General features: G+C 42.2%; 1 protein-coding gene across 1 annotated transcript in view; it reads left to right on the forward strand.

Annotated features, from left to right (window-relative positions):
- Positions 1 to 22061, forward strand: part of BMP3 (bone morphogenetic protein 3) — a 65404-nt gene extending 43343 nt beyond the window's left edge. The window contains exons 2-4 of the mRNA XM_026848048.1: positions 9499 to 10409; positions 17158 to 17380; positions 17482 to 22061. Of these exons, the coding sequence (XP_026703849.1) occupies positions 9519 to 10409; positions 17158 to 17349 (1083 nt within the window). The 5' untranslated portion in view covers positions 9499 to 9518 and the 3' untranslated portion in view covers positions 17350 to 17380; positions 17482 to 22061. The remainder of the gene's footprint in view (positions 1 to 9498; positions 10410 to 17157; positions 17381 to 17481) is intronic.
- Positions 22062 to 25752: the final 3691 nt, after the last annotated feature.

Consider the following 25752-nt stretch of genomic DNA (forward strand, 5'->3'; position numbering starts at 1 on the left):
GGGGGGGGGGGGGGGGAGGGTATAATCCCAACAGAGAGATATTTGCTCCTTTAAACATATCCGATTAAAGATATTTATTGTTCTGAACCTAGAAGGTCTTTGGTTGAAGTCCTATCTCTGTGGTCTTGCTGATTATATTTATACTCTCTCTTGACATTGGGTGGCAGCAGTCCTATAAACACACTATTCACTAATCCCTTTCCTCCTCCAATACTTTCACAGTTCAAGTGCCAAAGCAATAAATTGGAAGTGGTTATAAGTTTTTTGACACTTTTATAAGTATTTATGCAAAATATTTAACCAATTAACTGTTGTCTTTATCTTGCTATAGGCATAATTTCTTATGGTTATTGGTGGCAGAAAAGTGCATTTCCAGAAACCCTTAGATCAAATGTTCCTCAGGGTGGTGGGGGGAGTGGAAAGGCTTTTTCTGGTTTCTGACTTCTTTCTTGTATCCAACTGCTTGGCCAACCCTGCAATGGAAATGGCATGTCTACAGTATTTCCCTTTCTAGGTAGTTTGTTTCCAGATCTCCTGCTCTGACTGTTGCAGTTCTCGGCTACAGATTTCAGTCTCCCACAGGCTTCCCCTTGTTTTTAATGTGGCTGCATCAGTTAAATTAATAAATTATGTTGCCATTGCTCCTTCAGCACATTTTACCAATCCCCACTACCAGTCTCTTCAGGAGACAGCTTTTTGTCTGCTATGTGCAGAACTTCACTAGGAATCTGCCCATTTCTCCTGTATCTACAGAAGGAAGTCTTGAAGGAAATCTTTAGTGACTTCATTTGCAGTTTAACCATACATTTTGCAATTTAATCATGTATTTTACGGATAGAAACTGTTTCTTTTCTGAAACACAACTCTCAGATGTAGCTGTGAAACTTTCCTGTCCTTGCTTTTCCCCTGGAGGGTTTCTGGCTCTTCAGCAGCACATGACAAAGGCCTTTCCCAGGTAACCCACTAGACAAATTTTTGAGACCCTGTAAAATAGAATGTTGTGTGATGAGACCAAGAACTGGTAGGATTTTTTGAAGGTCATCCCCTGTTTCTAGTCCAAGAAAAGTGATGTTGTATATGGCAGCTGTGGTCTTGCAATGGTCAGCTAACGAGAAAAAACTAAGACATGATAATCAAAAGAAGCATCCTAACAACTGTTAAACACACGTTTCTTTTTCTGTGGCTCAGTCCTCTGAGGGGATGTGATGAGAGCTTCAGCCCTGCGTGGGCACCTCTGAAGTTTCCATCCTATGCTGCCATGAAATCTCTCGTGCACCAGATTTCATGACTAGTCTAGATTATTAGTGGTTTGTTGTTTGAGCTGGGGGTTTTGGCTTTTGATTTTGATGAATGTTTGTGTGATCTTCTATTCAGGCAAATTTGTTTTCCGTTAATCTTGCTAAATTATCTCAAAACATAATTGTTTGGTTGGAGTCACTCAAAACAAGGAACCTTTGATGCCTGTGACAAAGCTGAAAGAAACCCCAGGCCCCAGATCCACTACAAGTAAAGTAAGGATGTACATAACTGACAGTATATCTAGTTACGTGCCAGCACTGTTCTCTCTCATTGACTTAACTAATTTATTTCTATGTATTCAACTCAAAGGATGTTCAGCCCATGACTTCTGTGGCAGTTGTGTCATTGTTGTGGGTTGTTTCTGGGATGATGCTAGCAGCTCTCTTCTTGCTTGGGTCAGGCCTCACAGAGAGCTCTACTTCAGAAAAAAACCTAAGACAGAGCCTTTTCCAGTTCTTCACCTGTGGGTACCACAACAGCAAGTGGTCTTCCATCTGCTGTGACTCTAAAAAGACAGTTAGGAAGAAGGTCAGATGTGAGTTAGAGCTGAACGCTTTGTCAGATCTGGCAAATATACTCTTGAACTATGGACGAGTCTGTGCATCAGTTTCTGCACACAACTGTTCTTTTCTCCTGACAGCAAAACCGCTGAATGACCAGACCTCCAGCTGATATAAATCTGCTTGCCTTCAGTGCTTCCCGTAGAGGTGTGCTGATCTGAAACTTCTGAGGCTCAGAATCTGGAGGAAAGATAGTGCACAGAATAAATAAAAGAGTGCGGAAAGATAAAAGCCTCAAATGCAAGACTTTCAGTTTGCTTTTGAAAGAACTTTTAATCATAGCGTTGTTAAAGAAACATGTCTTGCAAATGAGTCATTTAAAAAACTCGACTTTAATTGGAGGGTCCCTCTAATAATGTTATAGTAAAGCTATACAGTCAGAAATTACTTTAAACTCTTTTTTATTGACTGAATTTCAAGTAATTTTAGGTATTACACTTGCCCTCAGGCCAATTCTTGTGGTTTAAGAACTATGTTCTCCTCCTTTTCAGAACGCCTTTCTTTCCTTTGTTGTGGTCTGAAATGCCCACGCAAACAGGGGAAATCAAGTACTGCACAGGGAAACCAGCTACTCACTTGCTGGCCACCGTCAGCCTGCAAAAAACCAGTAGGGACCAAATTTTAGCCTCTTTAAGCTCTGCTAACTTTAATGCTGTTTTGTAACAAGAGCTTTAAAAACATTCAGGCAGGAGATGGTGAAAGTGTGGCATTTGGGTTTTTTTTTGGGGGGGGGATTTTTTTCCTGTACCCTTATAAATAAAATGCAAGCAGCAGCATCCTGGTAATTTTTAGGCAGAAGGAATTTCAAAACCGTCAAACTAGGTTTTGAGCAGGCTGGGCCCAAATCTGCAAACCTTCTCCAAGGCAAATGGGCAGGATCTGTAGGTGGGGCCTCTCAGGACCAGACCTAGAATTTGAATTTTCTGGCTTCTTTTACCACCTGTCTCATGCTGTGCACATGGATGCACATGAATGACCTGTGCTCACAGTCCCCAGGCGATTGCAGTTTCTAGAGTATGTCACTCCACATGTGAAGAGTTCTGGCCTCAAGGGGACAGACTGTGCACAATTCGGTTTTCATACAGCCAACTCACTGCCTTTAGCTGAAGTGGAATTAATCATGACTGTGAGCAGGAGTAGAATCAGCTATTCGTGTTTCCCTTCCCAGATTTTTGTACTTTATTGATGCAACCACCTTACTTGATTAGCTTATGCTAGCTTTGAGTTCAATATTGTGTTTAGTTTTCAGACCTGCTGTGATCTTTCCGCTTAAAATATATAGAAGAGAGATCATTTGCCTGCTATGCAGCTCATTTATGATGTGCAATGTGCATATTTGTGGTTTTCATATCATAAAGTCCACATGTAAGTTAGATCCTGAGCATGCACCGTGTCTGATTCTTGAAGTTCTTTATTTAAGTAGCTGATAGCTTTAATTTTTTTTTTTTTTTTTTTTTTTTTTTTTTATATCAAGTTACTAGCTGCTATGACCTTATCTGCTTTGGTAAAAGAATTAATAAAACCAGTTTGGCACCAATTCCCATGCTCTTTAAAAATGGAGAACTGGATCCTATGTTTTTCTTTTGCAAAATACTCAAATTCATAAGGGGGAAGCAGCAATCAAGTAAGAGCAAAGGTGGGAGAAAAGAAGAAATCTGGCTTCCAAATCTGTGTTCCTGTTCTGGAACTTATTCCCATTTCCAGCTCTGAGTGAACTTTTGTAGCTGGGCTGTGAACCCATGAAAACAAAGTTTTACAACAAAGTTTTACAACGGAAACACTGATACATTCTTAACTGTGCACTGGCACAAGGGCACCACTTTAATATCTCATTTAAATGATGGCTAATGATGACTATATAACTAAATAGTCCTCGTTATTGCATCCTTTTTCACCCGTGGGATAGATTTGACAGTCCATAAAAGTGTCAGTGCATCCTCTATAAAGGTAAACACACCACATGTTAGCGGACTCATTCCAGCTTATTGATGCCTGGAAGTGCCCCTTGTAACATGAATATGTTCATGCCGGTGATGTCAGTCTCCACAGACCTACTGCTTTTTCTTAAAATACCTTTTTAATGTTAGGAACAGGCAGTCCATACAGCTGTGGGTTGTTGCAGGAAGGTGAGGAAGCACGGGCCATGCCTCTGAAAATTCAGTGGGTACAGGTACTTCAGCTGTAGTGCTGGGTTGCCTTCTAGTCTGAGCTATCAGTAAATAACCTGGTAACTCTGATACCCCAGATGGTGAGGCACGGCACACCCTGACTTGACATCTGTGTGACAGCCACCTTTGTGATAAGAGTAAGGCTTTTCTGCTTTAGGCCCAGAGAGACTGTACCTCCCCTCTCCCCACACCCCAAAGATCTCTGTTGTCGCTTGTGCAGGAGACTGGGGAAGTGACACTGTCCCAGTACAAGCTTTACCATGCTGTTATAGGGGTCTGAGTTTCACTTGAGCAAGGGGAGAGTGCACAGGTGAGTAATAACTTGTATATGGGCTGAGGAGGCCAATAAATCTGTAGCTTATCCATTTAACTGTGTGTACCTTCCAAGTTATATTCTCCAAGAATGCAAACAATGGGATGTTCTCCTTGTGAAGTGCCTGTCTGCCTAACTTGTGGCTGCCGCTCCTAAGCTCTACACTGTAGAAGCAAGCAATACTAACAGTGAAGTGATGCTGTGTCTTATCTACTGCAATTCAAAAGAGCTCTGTCATGCAGGGCTTGGTCTTGAAAATTCCTCGTCAGGCTAGCAGCAACGTATGGCAATCCCTTGAAGGGGAGCAGAGATTGCCATTAAAATCTGACCTCAGAGTATCTGGAAGGTAGCAGTATGTTCCTTGCATACAGCTCTGTTTCACGTATTTTTCCTTTGCTTGTTTCCTCTTAAACCTTCTCCTCCCTACATCCTTTGTTGCTGAAAAGTCTGCGCTTCCCATTTTGTACTACAAAAGAGCAAAGCTGAGTTAGCAGAGATCACTCTGACTAAGAAAGAACTTAAAAGATTTAGCTCATGTAGTGGTGCTTGGATAGAAATCTGATGATTGCTGAGTTGGGAAGTGTATCAAGTGAGCCAGGGAAGTTTACTGCTGCTCAAATAATAGAATTGCCACTGAATTGCGTTGTATACTGATGTAAATGAGTGTGAGACACAGCTGCTCAGAGATAGCAGAGTCTGCTATCTGGCCAGGCAGTAAGGTGCTGGACCCAACTGCAAGTTTGCTCCAGCAGCTGCCTGCAGTTCAGGGAAACTCAGGGTCCATCAGATCTTCCCACTGCTGTATCCTAAGAGCCAGCCCAGGCAGCGTGGGACCTTCTGTCCAGCATCCCTCTGAAGGATCATGTTTCAGTATCAGATCCTTGTCTGTCTCTGCATCAGACCACTTCTTGTCTGGGCAACTAGCACAAAGAAAGCTGCTGAAAAGCTGCTGTTTTCACTGTTTTTGTTTGGGATTGAAAACATAAGAAAAAAGCTATTGTGATGCTATGATCTTATAGAGCATAAAATTTTGGGCCTGTGTTTTGCTTAGTCAGCTTTGCAGGTGAAATGATCCTTCTAGACCAATAGAGGGCTTTGTTGCAAGGAAGTCTTGTTGTCTTTGAGACCTTAAAGGCCTTGTTATAGAGGGCAAATGGGCTAGAGGACTTAGCTGAGCTTAGTCAGTCTGCTTCTTTCCACTGGCTGCTGAGCAATTGTTGATGGACTTCACCCTGCAGTCTGGCCTCCTCCTCCCCTCCATTTAACATGGAGCTGTTGATGGCAGCACCCTAGGAAATACCATTTACTGAACACTGACAGAGTATTAGAATTAAAGCCCTACTTAGATTTGGCTTGGGTTTTTGTTTGGCGTTCTTTGGGATTAGCGAGGGGGGAAAATCAGTAAATCAAACTGTTCCTATGAGAGGAATTATCTGTTGTTAAGTCATTGTAAAGACTAAAGCCTCAGCTTACATCAGTCAGTAAAACCTCACTGGTGTCAGTAGAGTAAGCAGGATGAGGCTCATGGAAAGCTTCCCACATCACAATAAAATTTGCTTAGATGGTTCTTGATACCGCCTGACATTTGTGAAAAGTTTAAACTATGCTCCTGACCTTGACTAATAGTTTAAACTATGTCACTGTGGGGACACATTTTCAGCAGTTTCTGTCCTCTGGGTTTAAGGATGAAGTTTCATTTAAGTGAAATGAAATTTTCCTGAGGAAAAGGTGCGTTTTGTAGATACTTTAAAGCTGAATCTTCCTTGATTTGTCTGTCTTTTTAAAGTCACAATATGGAGGTATTTGTCACAGTGTTCATTGTGACAGACACCCAGGTCACACACCTGGGTTTTTCTGAGCCGGAAGACAGAAAATCCATAGGCATCTGTGCTAGCCACTAGTAGCTGGTTTCAAGATGATTCTGTAGACTGAATGAGCTGAAAACCCTTCAGAGCCGTTTGAGCTTGGAGGCCATTAAGTAAGAAAACAGCACCACCTACTGCAAGTACTTAGTCTTGGGTGTAGAGCTAAGTACTGAGTGGCTTCTTGAGTTTTGCTTTTAATCAAAACTATATATTCCTCTTGTGTCTGTTTCACGCCATCTAGGGTTTCTTTATAAACAAAAGCAGCTTGTTTTGTGATCCACTACAATATGCCAATTTAGAACAGGCAGTATTTGTTAAGTGGAATTCTTATTAAAATTAAAATCAAAACTTGTCATTCAACATTGACCAGTGATTCACATAATAACTTCTTTAACAGGCACTTGTGAGACGTCATAAATTCTGGTTCCTAAGACTGATGTTCGTAGTGCTCTGCCAAATTACATATTAACCTTATTATATTAGAGATTACAAACCAAGCAGAGGTCAGGTCCTCATGTGTGCTTAGTACAGATGTAATAGCTGGTTTGGGCTTGAGGAATTAAAAGTAGGGTCAAATTCAATGAAAATCTAGTTCCCCAGGCATAAGTAATAGCTAAACATTGGATGGATTTGGTACGTTAGTTTTCACCTATTGGGAATTTACCCATGTGTGATCCACCATCGGGCTGGGCTGAATGTCTAAACAGAGGCATCTTCTCCATTTCACTGAGAAAAGTGTATGGGGTTTTTTTCCCTAATTTCGCGAAGCAATGCATGTGATATATTGTGGACAAGAAGAGAGACTGATTCCTGCTTTTTTAATGTTTCATTTAGAATTTTGATGAAAAAAAAGTGTTTTGAAAAGGCGACCGCTTAGATTGTTGGGCTGGGGATTGGGAGGCGGAGGGAGAATACAGTCTTTTGCTGGACTTAATCTGAATGGTGTTAGCAGTTGGGATATTGCTGGCTGGAGGCAATGTCACCCAGAACATAAAGCTGTCAGTATCTTTGAAAGTTCAGTACTGGAAATGGTGTTTTCATTGTATTGGGCAGGGGAATTATTACAGTGTTTTGAGGTTGGAAGTGAGAAGGCTGTTCTTCCCTAGTCCATGTCATCTCTATGCTCGTCATTGCTTGGAATAAAATTTTTAAAAAGAGGCAAAACTCTTGCAAAATTCTGTAAACTATTACTTCTGTTCAGCCTCCAGAGAGGGTTTTGACATGCCATGATGTCAAAGAAGCATTTCATTCCATGTTCCCTTGTTTTCTTAATGTGTTGGGTTGTTTCCAGCCCTTTGGGGAGCTGCAGACCGTACCTTTGCTTTACTATATTTGACTTTTCCATACAGCCTGTTTTTATAGCTCTCAATAGCACCTTAACATTTGGATCTATATTTCTCTTACTCTGAAGGACGGACATAACTGCAGTCCAAGCAGGAAATTTTAAACTAAAAATTAAATCCTACCCCCAAGCCTTTCTGTTGCACCCTACAGGGGATTAAAGTAGTCAGCCATCTGTTTTTGCAGATCAGCCTGTGTTAGGAGTTTATCTTTGGGTTTGTGCAAGATACCTGTGGTTAGGTTGACTTTTTAAATTTCACAGCTGTGGAAACCCCACTGTCCCCTGCATCCCTCTTAATAAATACAGTAACATCCCAACCATGAAGCAGAATTGTCCTTGGCTTGTTTCCCTCTGCACAGAGGCAAGTGGGTGCATTTTGTCACCAACACCTCCACCTCCTGCCCCCCTGCCCCAAACCATGACATTTTGGATTGGCTTTCTTTTGGTTATTGAGGTTGCTCCAGTACTGTCCACCTACCTTCAGCTATACTAATAAATGCTTTCTAATCCTGACTGGCATGAAAATTGATGAAATGTCCTTGGTGGGATGACTAAATTTACCCAGTGTAATTGAAGCCGTCCTGGGCCTGGTTGTTCTAGAGGGAAACTTTGGTTGTGATCAGTGTCTGACTTAGCCAAAAGGCTGTTGAACCAGCCTGTGTGTCTTTAGCTCATTATAAATGGTGAGTTGTCTCTTTTCTTCAGAGCTGACATCCAAGCCTTGAAAATTATTCTATGCTGGTATTTCTTCTCTCTACTTCTTTAGAGGCGAGCCACATCACTTCTTTGTGTGTGAGGTTGTTGTCAATAACTTTATATACTTCCTTCTGTGCCCAATTCTAATCTTGCTCTCGTGAATGGCTCTGGGTCATGAAGCCCCAGTTGTGCATGGAGGGGTCACTGATTGCTGGAGGGACCAATAAATTGGTTTTATTGCAATGGAGAAGTGGTTAATACTGAGAGGAAACATTCTTTGTAACACAGGATTTCAATTTGTCTTTCCGTTTAGCTTTCTATGTTGTTTACTGTTTTGCATCCTGACATACATAGGTAGCTGTACCAAATGTTACATGGTTTTGGGTCCCTAATACTCTGACATCTTTAGAAGCTAAGGGTGAGTGTCACCCAGGCCCCAAAGTCCCTTTCTTGTAGGTGAGGCCTGGATCACAGCAGAAGTTGGAGGGTTTAAAAGCTAGGCTCTTTTTGCATCAAACGTCTTGGCAATTGGAGTTTAAGTGACTTACCTGACAGTAAACTTGAAAGCCTCTGCAACACTAAAAATCACACCCTGTTTGAATTCCGCTTTTCCTCTACGCCACTGCCACATTGAGCCTCTACTAGTAGCGAAGCAAATCTTTTCTTTCCAACTGAGGCTGTGGCTCAACAGGATAATGGATATTTACAAACAATCTAGTGCTTAGTGAAGCCAGTGGGAGCCTTTTCCAGCTTCAGCTAGGTCTGGGCCAAGGCATGGTTCAGTGCCATTGTCCCATTAGTGTCTCGGTTGTCTTGGACACAGAAAGACAACAGTTCTTTAGTCATGACAGGGCAGCCAAAGTCACCTAAGTGCATTTTGAGGGTTCGAATTGTTACAGAAAGAGAAAAACAAAAGAGCAAAACATTACTATGGCGACATTCAAATTACTGGGTGATAGATAAAGTCTTTAGTTATCAAAGTGACCTAGTTTGCTTCCTGAAGTGAGAGGAGCAGTAGGAAATGTGTGAGTATTTCTGAATGGAGATAGGTATTACAAGGAAACCAGATTGAAAGTATGATTTATGATCACCAGTTTACCAGCTTGGTGGTTTTTCTGAAGTGGTCTAAACCTGTTCCCATAGTACTGCTTGAAAATTTTCTGTGAACTTAATGTATAACGTAGAAAGCAATGTACTCAGTCCTTTATAACATTTCAAAATGCCCATATTCTTATCTAAGTATTTTTTCTTCTAGGGAGCTCTGAAAGCCAGGAGATGTATGTTTTTAACCTGACGTCACTCACCGAGTCTGAAAACGTCTTGTCAGCTTTGGTGTATTATTATATTGGTGATCTGCTGCATGCTAGGCCAAACTGTTCCCAATCCAGAGGCTGTTCTCGTCATGGGCACAGGAAACCTGAAATTCAGATACATCTTTCAGTTTGGACCTTTCCTTCTGCTGGGAATCAGACTCGGAGCCTGGGACATTTCCTAATAAATGTCTCCACTGCTTACCAGGATGTCCTTTCCTGGCAGTGGAAGGATATCACTGAGCTCCTGCATGAAGCGAAACAAAACAATGACCTCCTGATCAGTGTCAAAATGGATCTGACCAGCCATCACCCCTGGAAAAGGGCACCTTCTCGCTATGAACCCTACATTCTGATTTATGCCAATGATTCTGCTATTTCAGAGCCAGAGAGCGTTGTCTCTAGTCTGCAAGGACACCGTCGTCCTCTGGCAAGGGTCTTTCCCAGGCCAGAAAACCATGTGAGGAGCAGCCTTGGGAAGCGTCGGAGAAAACGCTCCGCAAACATTCTGTTGCCATTACAGAATAATGAGCTTCCAGGAGCTGAATACCAGTACAATGAGGATGAGAGATGGGAAGACAGAAAACCCTACAAAACCTTGCAGCCACGGTTGGCAGAGAGAACAAAGAGTAAGAAAAAGCAGAGGAAGAATCATCACCAGAAGAGCCAGACTCTCCAGTTCGATGAGCAAACGCTGAAGAAGGCGAGGAGGAAGCAGTGGAATGAGCCAAGGTATTGCGCCCGGCGCTATCTCAAGGTGGATTTTGCAGACATTGGCTGGAGTGAGTGGATTATTTCCCCTAAATCCTTCGACGCCTATTACTGCTCAGGGGAATGCCAATTCCCAATTCCAAAGGTACAGTCTTTATTGATTCTTCTGCACTGTCTGTTACTGTAAAATATGCGTTTTCTTTCCTGCGTCAGTGAAAGAAGGCAGCTGGTCACCTGTTACGTGTTTGGATCTAATAAATAAGTGATATCTTTGTCTTGGGCTGCAAGGAGTAATGGTTAGAACAGCTAGTAAAAAGACAGGCTTGTAAAGGTAATTAAAAAAATATTTCATGGTATTAGTTTTTTGTCCAGAACCCAAATTGTCATAAAACATTTCCTGAATAGTGCTTATGATGTGTGAACTTGTTATTAACCTGTTTAATAAACATAATACAAGCCAGATTCAGAAAATTGCTTATTAGACAGTAGTCATTATGCCTCGAAGGAGTCCCTGCTGCCAGAGCCACACTGCGGTCAGTCAGCATAGCATGCTTTAGGAAGTATGTGTGCCCCGTGAGGCATGACTGTCACAGTGACAGAGAGGCTCTGTGGCTATAGGAGCAGTTGGGACACTCTTAAGTGTAAGTGAAAGAGTCAAATGAATCACTTCTATGACAGACCAAGGGGACCCAAAGCAATGGATCCTGGCCAACTGACTTTTGAAATATCCTCTGTTTTTTATGAGATTATTGCACATGAGTAGCAAGAAAGGGTGATATGCTCCTAGCCCTGTGACTTAGGTGGGTGAATTCAGCTCCTTAAAATCAAATGCCTAATGTCATTATTAGCAGCATGGACCCTCCCAAGAGTACCAAAACCTAAAAGTAGGATGTGGTATTTGAGGCTGGCCTAAAATGAGAGGTATACACAAATAATGCCTACAGGAAATGACAGTAAAGGTAGGGTTTTTGGTCTCACTGTAACCTCACATTCAAGAGTCTTTATTCCTGCCACCATGAAGCCTTAGCAATTAGTTCTAAAATTTATGTGGCATTTCAGTGGCTTAAGTCCAAAGGGAGTCGCCCTTTGAAAATGACTGGTGGAGAAATGTACCAAAGAGGATGGAGCCCAGAAAAAGCAAGCAGAGGAAGGCAGGAGTCTCTCTTTGAAGGAGGAGATGACTTACCTGACTACTTCCAAATGCAATGGTAGGCTTTCAGGTTTCAGATCAAAGGAAAAAATGAAAGGGAACAAGAAACGATAAGATAAAAAGGTAAGGACCTTTTAATACATTGCATCGGGCCTTTTACTTTATTGTTGATGGGAACTGTGGTCTGTCAAATGAGTAACTCAGCGTACAGGTTAGAAATTCTAAAAATTCCAGACCTGGACTTCTTCCATTCTAATTTCAAAGACACATAAATTGTAAAAATGCCTTCTGTGTCCCTCTGCTTAAGACTGGGTTAGCATTTCTAGATACAGATTTAGTTACAAAAGCTTCATCCCAGACATAAAAAAGTGTTGCTCTGATTTTTGTTTAGGAGAAAATGGTATGTGATACTTAAACCAGAAGAGTTAAAGTACTTCAGTTCAAAGGAGTTAAAAAAAAAAAAAAGTGTCTCCAGCTCAGCTGATCCTGACCCCTAAAATATTCTTCACTTAAAATGAGATACCTGTTATGGGTTATCGTAGGTATTGCTAAAGAAACAAAGTAAATAGTCAATTACCCATTGAAACATCAGTGATTTTACTGGAAGACAATTTCAGTCAAGTTCCTCTGTATTTCTGATGATAGGAAAAAAAACTTGTATAGCAACTTCTTAGAAAGGCTTGAAGGTGTCTCATCTTAAAGTCCAAAAGTGTTTAGGTTCCGTTTCCTAAGGTTTGCAGGTCTGGATCTTTCGACTCTCAAAGATGTAAATGATAGTTCAGGTGCTGATGAACTGCCAGGATCTAGCACTTGCTAGTGAATAACCATTTCAACCCTGTCACTAGACATCTTTTTTTTTTTTTTTTAATGTTTGTCAGACATGCAAAAGAGGTTTCCACTTTCTGAGACAGCAGAGTTCTCTCTTAATAGTCAGTACATAGCATTTATTTCTGGGTTAGCTGATGCCTCATGGAGAGACTGGGGAGAACCCCATTTTCCCTTTAGGAGAGCTTGGATCAAACCTCAGACTGCTCAATAATGTGCACTCTCAAGAGCAAACAAGGCTTTCTCAAAACCAGTTTTGGATGTAGTGGTTTTAGAAGCCCTTGTTACTGGTCTCTTCATGCTCCGACTGAAATCTATTCCTGACAAGAGCTGATGGGAAATAACAGATCTAAGACAGAAAGCAAGTCTCTCTTTGAGAGTCGAGGTGAGACTTTGAGAACAGATACTCCAGCAGCAAAAAGCATAATGTATCTTCATGGAGATAAAGAAATTCTGAGATACCAAAAGTAGAGTAATGGTAAAGAAGCACTGTAATAAAAAAGTTCCTGTTCTTTACACAAAGTCTTTGTTAGCACCTACAACCGGAAAATCCTTAATGCGTGCCATAACCTCAGGGCTTAATTTCCAGAGCAACTTCAAACCTATGGAAAGAAACACAATGAGCCATACAAATGCTCCTGCAAGTAAAACATCCCAAGATGAGTTTTACTGGTGGTTCTGAAGAGGCAAAATGAGTTTAATCTTATGCTTGACACTGAGTCATGAGAGGGAGGTACGAACAGTGCACACAACTGAAAGGTAATTAACAGGTAGTGCTTGGGTGAAAGAGGAGTTCCAGCTTTGTCTGGAAGTTGTCCATCTTTGGGTAATTCCACTGAAGTATTACATTGAGCATCAAAAGATTTTCTAACATACAGAGACAAATTTTTTTCTGCCAAATTTGGGTTTTGCTTTCCTGCAGATCCTAGCATCTGCCTCTGAGATGTCAACTCCATCTTCTCAAATAAGTAGACTTGCAGTATTGGCTACTATTATCAAGGTAACTAAGTCTAGCAGATCCAAAGGAGTGTTCTTCTTCCTCCTCTTCACCCCTCTGCTTCTGCCTGGGGTAGTCTCGGACACACTATCAGAAGTAGTCTCTCACCTGGAAAAAGCTTGTAATAGAAAAAAAGTGAGAAAGAAACAGGAGAAATGAGTAGGCAACGCACTGAGTTTAAATGACTTTGCTGCCATGGAGCAGGAGGTCTGATTGCATTGAACTAAGTGTGTAGCGCAGGCCTGCAGGGCCGTAAGCAGGACACTAGTTTTCTTCTACAAATTCCTACTAAAAGGCCTAATCTGGCCTTTGTGTGTGAAACTCTCTAGTCTCAGTTGGGTGAAGAGTTATAGCAGCAGAGCATTATAGTTATTTAGACACTGTGCAGCTGAATATTTGCTGCCATGTACTGCAGAGAGAACTAGTTAATTAAGACATCAGGTTACTGAAACCCACTGTGAGTCTGGTTCCCTGAAAGCACTTGGTAGATTTCTGTCCATGTTGGAATTAAAATTGTTCCTTTTGTACACTTTTTAAATCACAAAAACCAAAACTACCTTATTTTTCAAAGAGAATGAAAAGCCAAATTATATGGAGAGGTGAAGCAAGCGTCCTCTAAAGTCATGTGTTATTCTTGAGCCATGCATAGTATCTGGTGCTACTAATAAGACTGTTGCAAAATGATACTATAACCATCAGGCAATAACAAACTATTCTGTGCCTATGGGTATATACTGTTCCTTTGCTGAGGGCGAGCTCCTAAAGTTGACAACCCGTTGGGTAATTAAGAACAGATGTGCCTTCCCCCCCGGCCCCTCCACCCCTTCCCACCTTCAAATTTTCTGGCCTTACCCTTTCCCTGATTTCAATTAGCTGGTTTGACTGCTGTCAAACCCACGTGTTGGGCTTGTGTAATGCCGCAGAGCATACAGGCCAGGCGGGCCCTCTCCCAGGTCAGGAATGAAAGCTCGTAACTGACATCATTTGCCCTGCTCATAATACATCTCTAATGAAATTCAACAGGGCAGCAAGTCTCCCAAGGATGCGTGCAGCTTAGCAGGTGCAGCCTGAGCCACAGCTGGACTCATTCACAGGTCTGGCAGTTTGGAGTCAGCTCGGCATTTTTTCCTCCCGCTGCTCTTCTCGGCCTCCCCTGCTTCTCCCCTCCTAACATAAAATCTCTGCCTGCTTTTCATGACCATGTGTGGACAGAGTGTAGGCAGCCTGCAGGCAATGGCCTAACTCACCCCCCTTGTGCAGGGCATTACGCCAATTCAGTACTCTGAGGGGGATTTTCATTTTCTGAGAAGCACACGCCTTTGGATTTTACTCCAGTTGCAATTAAATTCCCACTGGCAGAAGCAGAGTTATGCCAAAGCTGGTTATCCTCAAGAGTGCACCTTAAAGGCCAGGGGCCATGTATTCAAGATGGACTGCAAGTCAGTATGGAGGACGTTCTGTATTGTATGATACCCATATCAAATAGAGATACTTCTTTTATCATACAATGACAAAATGTATCCAGGCTATTCCCACTAATAGCTGAAGCAATACTTAAAATCAGTTCTGTGCAATTTAGCATTTTAGTGGTATGGATTCTGTATCTGAAGGGAAGGGTTTCTGATGAGACCTTAACATGGCATATTTGGAGACCTGTTTTTAATTCCAGTACTACTGGCACTGGGAAATAGTGTCTCAATAGATGTTTTACCTTTTGATGTCTGATCAGCAGACTCAGGAGATCTGTTGGAGGAGGCTCCCAGTAATTTTTGTTAGAGAATGCCACACTGTAGCTGAGTAAGGAAACAAGCCTGGATGCTACCAGAGCTTTCACTTCCTTTTGCAGGCGGATCTGATACAGAAATCTGAATTGTATACTAATCTAAGACATTTTTGAAATCCCTGTCAGCTACTGCTAGGAACATAGGTACTCTTGAATTCAGAACAAACAAACAAGCAGAAATGTCTTTCTAGAGATCAGGTACCTAGATGGAGACAAATGTCTTTGTAACCATGCTGGAAAACCTACACCCATTATGAGGATAGTACATTTGTATTTTAAACAGAATATCACCACACCCCTGCATCTCATTCATCTGATAAGCTATGAGAGTAAACTTAAACAGCAACAGAGGAAAAAGACCAAGCTCTGTATAATGTCTGTGTTTAAGAGACCTGAATCCTAAGTATACTTGAGGAAATTCTGTCTCTGAGGATAAACAGAAGCAAGGGTGTGCAGGCTTGGCACTGTTTGTTGCTCAGCCTTACTGCAGGTGAAATAGGTTCCTCATGAGAAGAAGTAGCAAAACCCAGTCAAATTATGTGTAACATGTACATTAAGAATAGCTGAATGCTCCCCAGTGAATCATTTTCAATTCTGTGTCAAATGGTTTCAGTTTTCTCTTGAGACTAGTTTTAAAACATGATATGGAAAATGTCCATTCTGATCCATTTCTGTTGGAATTCGAGGGACAACTGTCTCCATGAGAAAGAAAGAAAATACAGCTGGCATTAGTTGTCAGCAATGTTGCTGTAAGTAGGGACAGGTTAGACATCTGTGTGTATTGCCAGCAGAATTGGAAGCATTTATTCCTAAATGTACTAACATGCTACATGAATGATACAATGAGCCAGAATCTCACAGTTACTCCTGTGCTTTTTGCATGCAGGATCATTAAGACTTGTACCTCGGGTAGGTAGATATCTAACCCTTAAGAATGATTTTTTTTGAAAGCAGATCATGTGTTGTCACAGCAAAACTGCCAATTGCACATTTGTCCCGAATGATCTAGTTCCATATATTTCTCAGTGGCATCTGACTGAACATATTGAACTGTGTGATTCACAGGTTCTATGTGTCAGAAGAGCTCTAATAAGCATTGTTAACATTTTACTCGTAAAAAACCCCAAGTCTTGGGCTAAAAACTGCATCTTGCACATTTTTCATGCTCACCTATCTTTCATACAGATACTTGGATTGGGAAGGGTTTGAGGGTTCAGAGGTAAAACTTAGTCTTTTTCATTTCTGTCAATATGTTAATTTTTAATTTTATGAGTGTATTGATGTATTCTGGTTTTGTGAACAAATACAGTTATCTCACTGGTAAACTTTGCTTTCTGTTCATATCAAAACAAAGCGTGTTCCTCTTTACACGAGTATAAATACAGAGAAATTTGTCCTTTGGAGAAAAATGTCACCTTAATATGAGGTATAACTGACATGGGATTTAGGGGCTCAATTACTCAGCAGTGTCAGTGACAGATGAGAAGAGATTTGGCATGGAAGAATGAACAAAACAACCTAACCTTGCACGAGAGTAAAGTGGAACAATTAGTATCGTGGTGTAAAGTACTTCCACTCTCTCATCTGGACGCATTTTATCCACTTCTGTTTTTCCTGTTGCTCTTGCATGCCACCAGTCAAACTTCCCAACCTACAAATTATGTTTCTTTTGTTCCCCTAATGACTTATTTTGCTAACACATTGACTGCCTCCCTCCCAGCTGAACAAGTTTTATGACTAAATTGTAGCCTACATGTGATTTAATTCACTCAGAAGATACTACTTTAACCTATAGGTACACCTTGCTGCAAAGTCTGCTGCCTGGGTATTTTCCTGGGAAGGCACATTCCACAGAGAGCCCGAGGCCCTGTCCCCAGCAGGGTGCTCAAGCTGAAAGCGGTGGAGTGACACTCACAACCAGTGGCCCAAAGAACCAGACTGGATTTCCATTCCTTGCTGCTGGCTCAGGGAAGCTACAGTGACAACTGGAAATGGTCAACTAGAAGACACATTCTAGAGCTAGCCAGGTGTGGAGTCTCCACAGGGCCCTTTTTCAATAAATCATTTTTTTTCTAGAGTATGTGGGTCTATTGTAACATCAGTGCAGTTATATCTTGTGCTTTATCTTTCTCTTGCAGGCCCTGAAGCCATCCAACCATGCCACCATCCAGAGCATAGTGAGAGCTGTTGGGGTTGTCCCAGGCATTCCCGAGCCTTGCTGTGTTCCTGACAAAATGTCTTCTCTTAGTATCTTATTCTTCGATGAAAACAAAAATGTGGTTCTTAAGGTGTACCCCAACATGACAGTGGAATCCTGTGCATGCAGATAACATCTTGGGAGACCCCTTTTGAAATGCTGAGGTGATCACTTGCTATTTTGGGGGGAGGGGGGGCAGGGCAGAGGGGTGTTTCATGATACTTTTTGTTTGCACTGCCAATGCATTTCCTTTGGACAAAAAAAGAAAAAACATAAAAATCCAAACAATGAGGATGGAAATGGAATGGATTCCAAATATCAGTTCCAAGTAAAGAGAATATGAACTTCATTCATCTCTGAACTTGACCCAGAGACAAGTCTTGGCAATGGGGACTGACTGTTTCTGTTGAAATCAAGAGGTGAAAGAGGAATTTGCAGAAGACTCTTCAAGGTTGTTGAGACTGCCAGAAGGACATACTGATCTATTTTTGTACCAGATTTTGGAAGCAGCAGTAGCTATTAATTTTTGTCTCCATTCTTATGGTGACTAATGGGTAGGGAGACTAGAAATATACTGTTCTCCATTTTAAAGGTAAGCTTTCTGCCTTAGGTTGTTGAGTAGTGCAGCAAGGAATATGAACAAGTCCAACATCCTAAGAGCCTTAAATAATCCAATTTAGACATATATCTCCTTGGTATGACATGTCACCAACTGCATGTGTGTATTCATTTTCATTGACGTATTCTTCGTAATTCAGCTTATTTAGATGTCAGTGCCTTCAGTTGGAAGAACACAAAACACACTACTGCTGTGTGCATAATTGTGATATCTCAAAAGCAAAGACTTTTCTTTCATGCCACTATGGAAACTCAGCAGGCCAAGGGTATGAAAGTATCACGCTCAGTGAAGTGTCTGAGTGACTTGTTCGCAACACATATTCTAGAACATAGCTGCAAATAATCTATGAGTAAATCACGGTAGTTGATTCCTGAAGTGAAATTCTTTGGTGCACAATTCTTATCTGCAGGCTTTCACTAAGATTATTTGTTCAAAACTGCCTCTGGTTGGTGAGTTTTGATTGTTACATAAATCAGATAGTAGATTTTTTTTTTCCTATCTCAAGTTCACTTCTACTCTGAAAATGAAATTTGTGGTACCTATGCTGTCAATTTAAATTTCTTTTAAAAATTCATTTGAGAAACTACAAGCAGGAAAGAAAACATCTAATGAATCTCAGGCACAGCTGCTAAAAAAGTTTGTTCTGTTACAGAGTAAATGTTCACAGAAGTACTTTAGACAGAACCCTGGTTCCATTTCCAGCAGCAGGATCTGTAGAGGATGATGCTTTTTAAAGCACTTCTGACTGGTGGGAGAGATGGTTTAGTTTGCGCTAAGAGTAAACATCAAACAACCTTTTCCGTGAGTTACCTACATAACTGACTCTCTGAAATAGGGCAAATATTCATAGGGAATAAATTAATTCCCCACCATCATGAAAGTTCTCTACTACGGAGCCAGCATTCTGCAGCGTATTGAAGGTGAAAACAGTTTTCCTATCTATGTACATGCCTTTTGGCTGCTTCATAGCTATTTGGGGCTGGTTTAAACACTTGGTCATTGATCTTTGTATTTGGTCACTGGTGCTATTGTGTTTACCAACCTGAGTAATGTGCATGTGCGAAGGTGTGAGAGGTGTGGAGGTAGAATAGGTAGCCTAGGGATCCTTTCAGCAAACACTTTTTACCTGCACAGAGTCTCAGTTGAAGCTGACAGGAGTTTAACTTTAAAAAAAAAAAAAAAAGAAAAAAGAACACCAATTAGTCCCAGATGCAAGTTATGCTTGTGGCCCTTCCCTTACCCTGCTTGAACAGCATGCTCCTGCAGTCAGGTTCCTGGAGTGTCACTGGATACATGTTTATTGGCTCCAATTAAGCAATGCTAATTAGCATAGCTATCCAACCTGATTGCAAGAGCTCTGTAGCAGCGTATTGCCTTGAAGAATCTGTTTGCTGGAACTGGAAAAGTCTCAATTTCTAGAGAACAAGTGCCATTTTCAGCATATAGGAGCAGAACTGCCATCAAACCCAAGCACAGAACCAAGTGTGAAGCTGTGCACATTTAGATCACGGTTCATCTGATCCACTTCCGCATGCAGAAGAGAAGTCAGACATTCTGTATGCAAATCGGATGGACTTAAAAACAGGAGAAAAAAGGCTGTGCTTTTCTCTTGGCTGAAAAGACAAGCCAAGACAACTAAGCTTTTTTTCACAGCTGTGTCTTGGTAATAAAAAAGAGCCTGTCTTTCTGGTGCAGAGCTGTGTGGGCTCCTGTCTGGACTTTAAGGACAGGCAGAAGCAGTGATGTGCACAGGCTACCAGTACCATAGGGCTCACCTTTTCATCCCCTGGTCCGCTTCTGGGCCTGGTATCATTAGGACACATGGGGGATGCCACTGGTTAAACTGGGAGCTGACTCGGATTTTCAGTAGACATCAGGCCCTGCAAGCAAAAACAGATGCAGTGAGTTTCGATAGTTGTCTTTTGTAAGAGCTGCACAGGTAAGTCCATCATTTTATACAATTCAGTGTGACAATGGCTAGTATTAAAAAACACAGAAGCTCAAACAATAAACCTAGCTAAATCTAATATCCAATTTGTAGCGAACTTGTGGCAAAATAGATTTCATAGAGCTTGGCAAGGCAACCTTGGCTTTGTGCCAGTACGTCGCATTTCTTTGTTCAAGGTGATCTGGCTGGTGATGAGTACCACTCTTACCACCAGAATAATTTCCTTCACAGTGTTTTTGAGACTCGAGGTGCACATCTCTTGTCCTGAGTAGAAAGGTGGGAGCTGCTCAGTAGCCCCCGAGGGCTGGATTTCTCAGCGCATCGCCCTGTACTAGGATTACAGCACGTACCTCCCTTAGAATAGCACCAGACTACACCTCAAACAGCACAGAGGAGAAAGTACCTCACAGTTTTCTAACTCCCCATGGGAGGGCTGGGGGGAATCATCCTACTGCAAATGAGACTGCTGCCTTGGAGAAGGGCAGTCCCCCAGGGAAAACTCAGGGGGAATGGGGACCCCACAAGATGAGGAGTTGCTGAGCCCCAGCCCCCTGCTTGCTGGGGATGAATTGGAGTGTCTGGTTCTTGAGCAGAAGGCCAGGACTGAGCTGAGCCCAGCTCAATCTGTGAATGGTGTCTGGCACAAGCAGTACTGGGGACAGGGCTCCTCAGAAGAAAATGCAGAGGTCAGATGCACCCTGGCTCTCTCCTTGGATGGTAGGAGAGTTACCAAGATCAGAATAGGGTGTTGGCGGCCAAGCTTCCCAACTCCTGTGCTGCAGAGCAGAGGCACTAACAAAATATAGGTGTTTCCTCAGCACAGCCATCTGGGGCAGCTGTGCTCTGAGTCACAATTTGGGACTGAAGCCGAGTCCAAGGCTATAGGCACTGCTTTCCAGTGCTGTGATGAGACAGCCTGGAAATGACCTTAAAGGCATCACCTGAAAATGAACATGAATATGTTAAGCTTGGTTTTCAGTGGGCTACAGCAGGACCTTGTCATGAACCGTATCATGTAGAATAGGTGCAGTCTTCCAGGCAAAATGTGATCTTGCTCTTCCAACTCTGTGCCGAGTGTTCTTTTAAGTTAACTGTATAGAAATGAGACATTTTATGCCCACAACTTGTTTTACATTTGAATCTGTAAGCAAAACTTTCTATATAAAGCCATGTCTAGCATCAGTAATATATTAATCACAAAGGAATTGATTTCTTTATATAACTCTGTATTAGTAGGGACCTCAAAATAACTTCCAACTCATTATTAATCACTGTTTTAATCTCAGATCAGCATGGGAAGCTTTACCTACCTGTTCTGGTTTTTGAAATACTATTAATTGATAAATGGCTCTGCTTTCCATCTAATTACGTGGTATGTGATGCCCGTGCATTATTTTATGGCTGGCTTAAAAGATGGGGAGGAGAATACCTTGAGCTACACAAGCTCTCTCTTCAGGCTCTTCTGGGAGCAAAGCCCCCAGTGAGGAGCAGACTGTGAGGAGGCTGCTGCAGAAAGCTCTTGAAAATCTCACTCTTGGAGACTGAATAGAGAATCTCACAGTAAGTGTGCAAAATACAGAGTGCAAAATAAAATTTGCTTATCCTGCAGTGTAGTACCTTGACACAGGAGAATTGCCTGCTAGAACCAATGGTGCTGTTCCCTGGGAGGGTCACAAGGCAGGTTGTGTTTTTTGCTTTGTCTGGGGGCCCTGACCTTGCAAGAAGCAGGGCAGGCACCTTTCATGAGGTGCTGAGCAGCCCTGGGGTTGCAAGTCACTGTGCACCGCTGCAGGGCTGGCCCAAAAGCTTTGCATGCTCATCTCTGAGGAAAGGCTCAGCAGTTTTCAGGATGTTTTCTTTAGCAACCCAATTCTTGTAAAAACAGCCTTTTAAAATGATTTCTGTTGAAAGGTTAAACTTTGTACAGGTGATGTCAATTAAAAAAAATTAAAATAACCCCCCAAAAAGAAAAGATATTTTGTATATGGAAAGAAACTTTAACAGATGCTTTTAATTTATTTAATATCTGTGGCCATCTTGTCCTCTTAATGTTTTCTTCTTTATCACAGTGCTCTTTAAACAATACAATTTTCTCTGTTGTTGCAAAGATGAAATGCTAGGACCGTAGTCAAGTTCACGAGGACAGGTCGCAGCCACACTGTGAAGGGCATGTTTCACTACTGATGTATAAGCTTGCCTGATTTGTACTTTCTTCCCTACAATAATGGGAGAATTTCACTAGGAACTCTGGAAAAAATATAAAATAAAATAACTTGTTACATGAGAATCTGTTTTTTTCTGTGTGGTATTCAGGTCTTTCCCAGAACATTAAAGTTTTCATTGCTTTCTGTGGTCAGCACTCTGGAAATGCATCCATCTCAAGTGCTTGTTTGCAAAGGCCATTCAAACAGAGATTGTCTTCATAGAGCAAAGTACAGAGTGGCTGGGGAGTGGGTGCTATGGAATCAGTTAAAGGTTAGCTAATATGACAGTAAGAAGCTACCAAGGTTACTGGACCTGTTGCAAGGCCCAGAGGTACCAGTGGGCAGGTACCTGCCTTCCAGGTATGGCGTTACTTACCACAGCAGGAGCACTCCTGCTTGAAATAATCTCTTGCCTCTTGATTACAAGAGTGGGGACTCTGACTCCCAAGGGGTTTTTGAATGCTTCTTACTGCTTGATTGTTCCCTGCCAGCCTAACCCAGAGAGTGACTTTGCACTGGGTCTTGGAGTAACACGCTGCCCTCTCACCTGGAGGTGACCCAGGTTCCCAAGCCACAGGGACATAACAAATCGAGGAAGGCAGGTCGTGGCTGTGCACAATTATAGACACAGGGGCTTGCAACATCAGCCCAGAGGAGAGCCTGTCTTGGGCACAGTGACCCTGTACGTTTTTCCCCACTTTCTCAATCTCTGAGCTGCACTTAAATAAAGAGGTGCTCAAGGCCTTGAGCATTAGCACTTGCCTGAGCTTTACACACACACTTTGCTCTTCTGCAGCTTGGGTAGCTGTTCCAGGGTTACCTTGTGTTTTGATCACTGCCTCTTAGAGGGATGTTAGCTATTAACAAAGAGAGGCTTACAGCCCTTGGTAAACCTAAACTCCATTGCTACACAGAACAAGAAAGCACAGTTTCATGTGAGAGCACCCGAGTAGGGATTGCTTACTGCTAATCATTCACAAATCAAACTTTCCATACAAAACCACTAACTCCCTCCTTTTGAGCAAAGCTCAGGATTTTATATGCTCATTTTCAAGAGAAACAATCTTTTCCCAGAAAGCTTGAATTTAGATCTTACCTCATGTGAGGAGGTCACGTGTTTTAAAGGATGCGGAGAAATAGGACTTTGATGTACAAAGCTTGCACACACCAAAAACCCCCACATATTTTCTTGCCACATGGAATTTTCATTGAGGTCTTTATGGAAAGATGCTTCCTTCTTTTCAGTTTATTTCACTTTGAGGTTCCCTTTCTGCAACACAGACCAGAGAATCCCATTCTCGTAAATAAGCCTTTTTAGCAAGCCCCAGGTTATCCTGATTTCCAAGGGATTTTGAAACATCGTAGTAAGCAGAGAGCTGGATCTAATTTAGAAAGGTTTTTTTAAGCTTTCCACAATGTCAAATTTCTATCATTAATTTCACATGTTCACATCTGTTCTGTGCACAACTTTCTTGCTTTCTGCCTTTGGGAGGAATTACCTCGTTTTATGCACGCTGCATTGTACCTCTTTAGCACTGCCTCCCCTCTCTCTCTGAAACTGCACCACACGCAAATTATGTTAATCCTAATGTGGTGCAAATCTATTTTCCTTGGTCTTTCACTTCAACAGATCTCTCACTTAAGGAACACCACATTGATAGGAACCATTATTCTGAGCACAGACATGCATACACTTCAGCGGTGAGAAATGAAACTGGGAAACAATGTTTGGTAATGGGCATATTGAGGGGTGAGTGTCTGTCTGTACCTCTTGATTTACTCCTGCTTTTTCAGCCCTAGATCAAGAAGTAAAGAAGTCTATCAGAAATGCTCAAACACATGTCAGGAAGCAAAATAACTGTGCTACAACATTCAAGCACAGGGAACTCAAGATACACACCATCAGTCTTGTACTGCCTTGCAAAAAAGGGGAAGGGAGGGTGAATTTAGGGCAGCACACTACACTATAGCTGAGAAGGCTGCCTTTAATTGTCTCTTCTTTCCCACACATTCTGCATAATCTTGAGGAAGTCAAATTGTCGAACTGTCAGATGTGTCTAAACCCAAAACTATGCACAGCTTTCCAGAAGGCCTTCAAAAAGTACTAAGGGGCTTAAATCTCTTGGAACTCAGCTCCCACTTTGTCACATAACAAGAAAAATTATTCTCCCCACCCCACTGCAAGGTCCTTGGGGGCCACAGCTAGGGAAAGCTGTGTCTGTTTGGAGAGAGTTTGTTGTGTAGTGGAAGGAGAAAGGGACCTCAGCTGCTTTTCAATGCAAATGAGACCTGTCAAATCCTGAGCTACCTCTAGATGTTGTTGGCAGTTTATGGACAGAGAAGCCTGTCCATTTCCTTTCCAGGATGAAGACCTGACCTTACTGTTGAAAGCCAGGGACTAATCTGGGAATAAGGGAGGCAACATTTCCTCATGCTACCCCAAAATCCAGGCAAAAATCATGGAGGAGAGGTGTACCTGAAACCCAACCCATCCCCATTTCAGCTGCTGCCGAGCACAGCTGCCCATCTGCTTGGTGCTGCTTCCCCTGGTCAAGAGTAAATTGCCAGGACCCCGCTGGCCTCTCCAGTGGGAGAGCAGCTATTAGCCTGAGAGGAGAGACTGACCCTGTTGCACAGAGAAATGCACCATCTGCATCTGGCTGAACCCAACCTGCCTGCAATTACAGACAGTCTCTATGTGTCAGGGCAGCTGTTTCCTCTCATTCAATATAAAAAACTTACAGGCTTATAACATCCATACCCCTTTATGTAGGAATTCAAACCTTTGGGGCACTGAGGATCCTACTTCCCCTTTTTATTGGCAGATGATCCTGATTAACATGTGATTCAGACAACTTTATACCATGCTGATTGTCACTAGTTTGCATGCAATTTTTCAAATAAATATTATTAGCTGAAACAATTAACTCCTTTCTGTCTGATTACTCAATCCTCAGCGAGCCCCATAGAAATTTGCTGTGGAAAGATACCCTTGCTTCTTTCACCTTTCAAAGACAATTCATGTGTTTCCCTAGTCAGCGATTCCTAAAGAATGATAAGCTTCATATCAAACAATTTTCCAGCTTCTTTATCAAAAGCATTAACTAGTTTTAAGGAAGGACAGAAGAAATACAGAGGAGCTGTAGGAAGAGAAGCTTTCTCCTCAGCCATCTATTCATGTCAAGAAAGGAAAACAATGGAAATAAGATGCTTCCAGAGGGCCTGTGCTGGGTTACTTGTGTTGTTTCTTCCACATGTACTTGAGGAGACGTTTAGCTACTGTTGGGTGCTTACAGGTAAGGGGAGAGAAGGTGAGGTGGAGTCAGGATCAGTGGTGGCACTAATAAATGAATGGCCAACAAGCTGAGAAACGAGGGCATGGCATGAAAAAGAGTCACCAGTTCTTCAGGGAAGGATGTGGGATGTTATTCAAGACCTGCTCTGATGAATGCAGTCAGGGTCTGTGGCTGGCAGGGAGGGACAACAGAAATCCTGAGCTCTTGGCAGGGATACCAGCCAGATCAGGGCAGCAACTAGCCAGTACAACAATTCAGGGGACAAGAGCCAGGCTGCACTGAGTGGCCAACCTCCTTTTCCATGAGTCCTGAAGGGGCAGCTGCAAGGACAAGGTGAAAATTCATCTCTTGCACTAAAAACTACATGTAAGTAGCATGAACCTGGAAATTTTCTCTCTCATTTTGCTGCTGCTCTTGCCCTCTTTTCTCACCTCAGGGCTAACCCACATCTCTGCTCTGATGTGGGAGT

This window comes from Athene cunicularia (genome assembly GCF_003259725.1).
Source record: "Athene cunicularia isolate RWA chromosome 4 unlocalized genomic scaffold, athCun1 chr4_part2, whole genome shotgun sequence".
Lineage (NCBI taxonomy): Eukaryota > Metazoa > Chordata > Aves > Strigiformes > Strigidae > Athene > Athene cunicularia.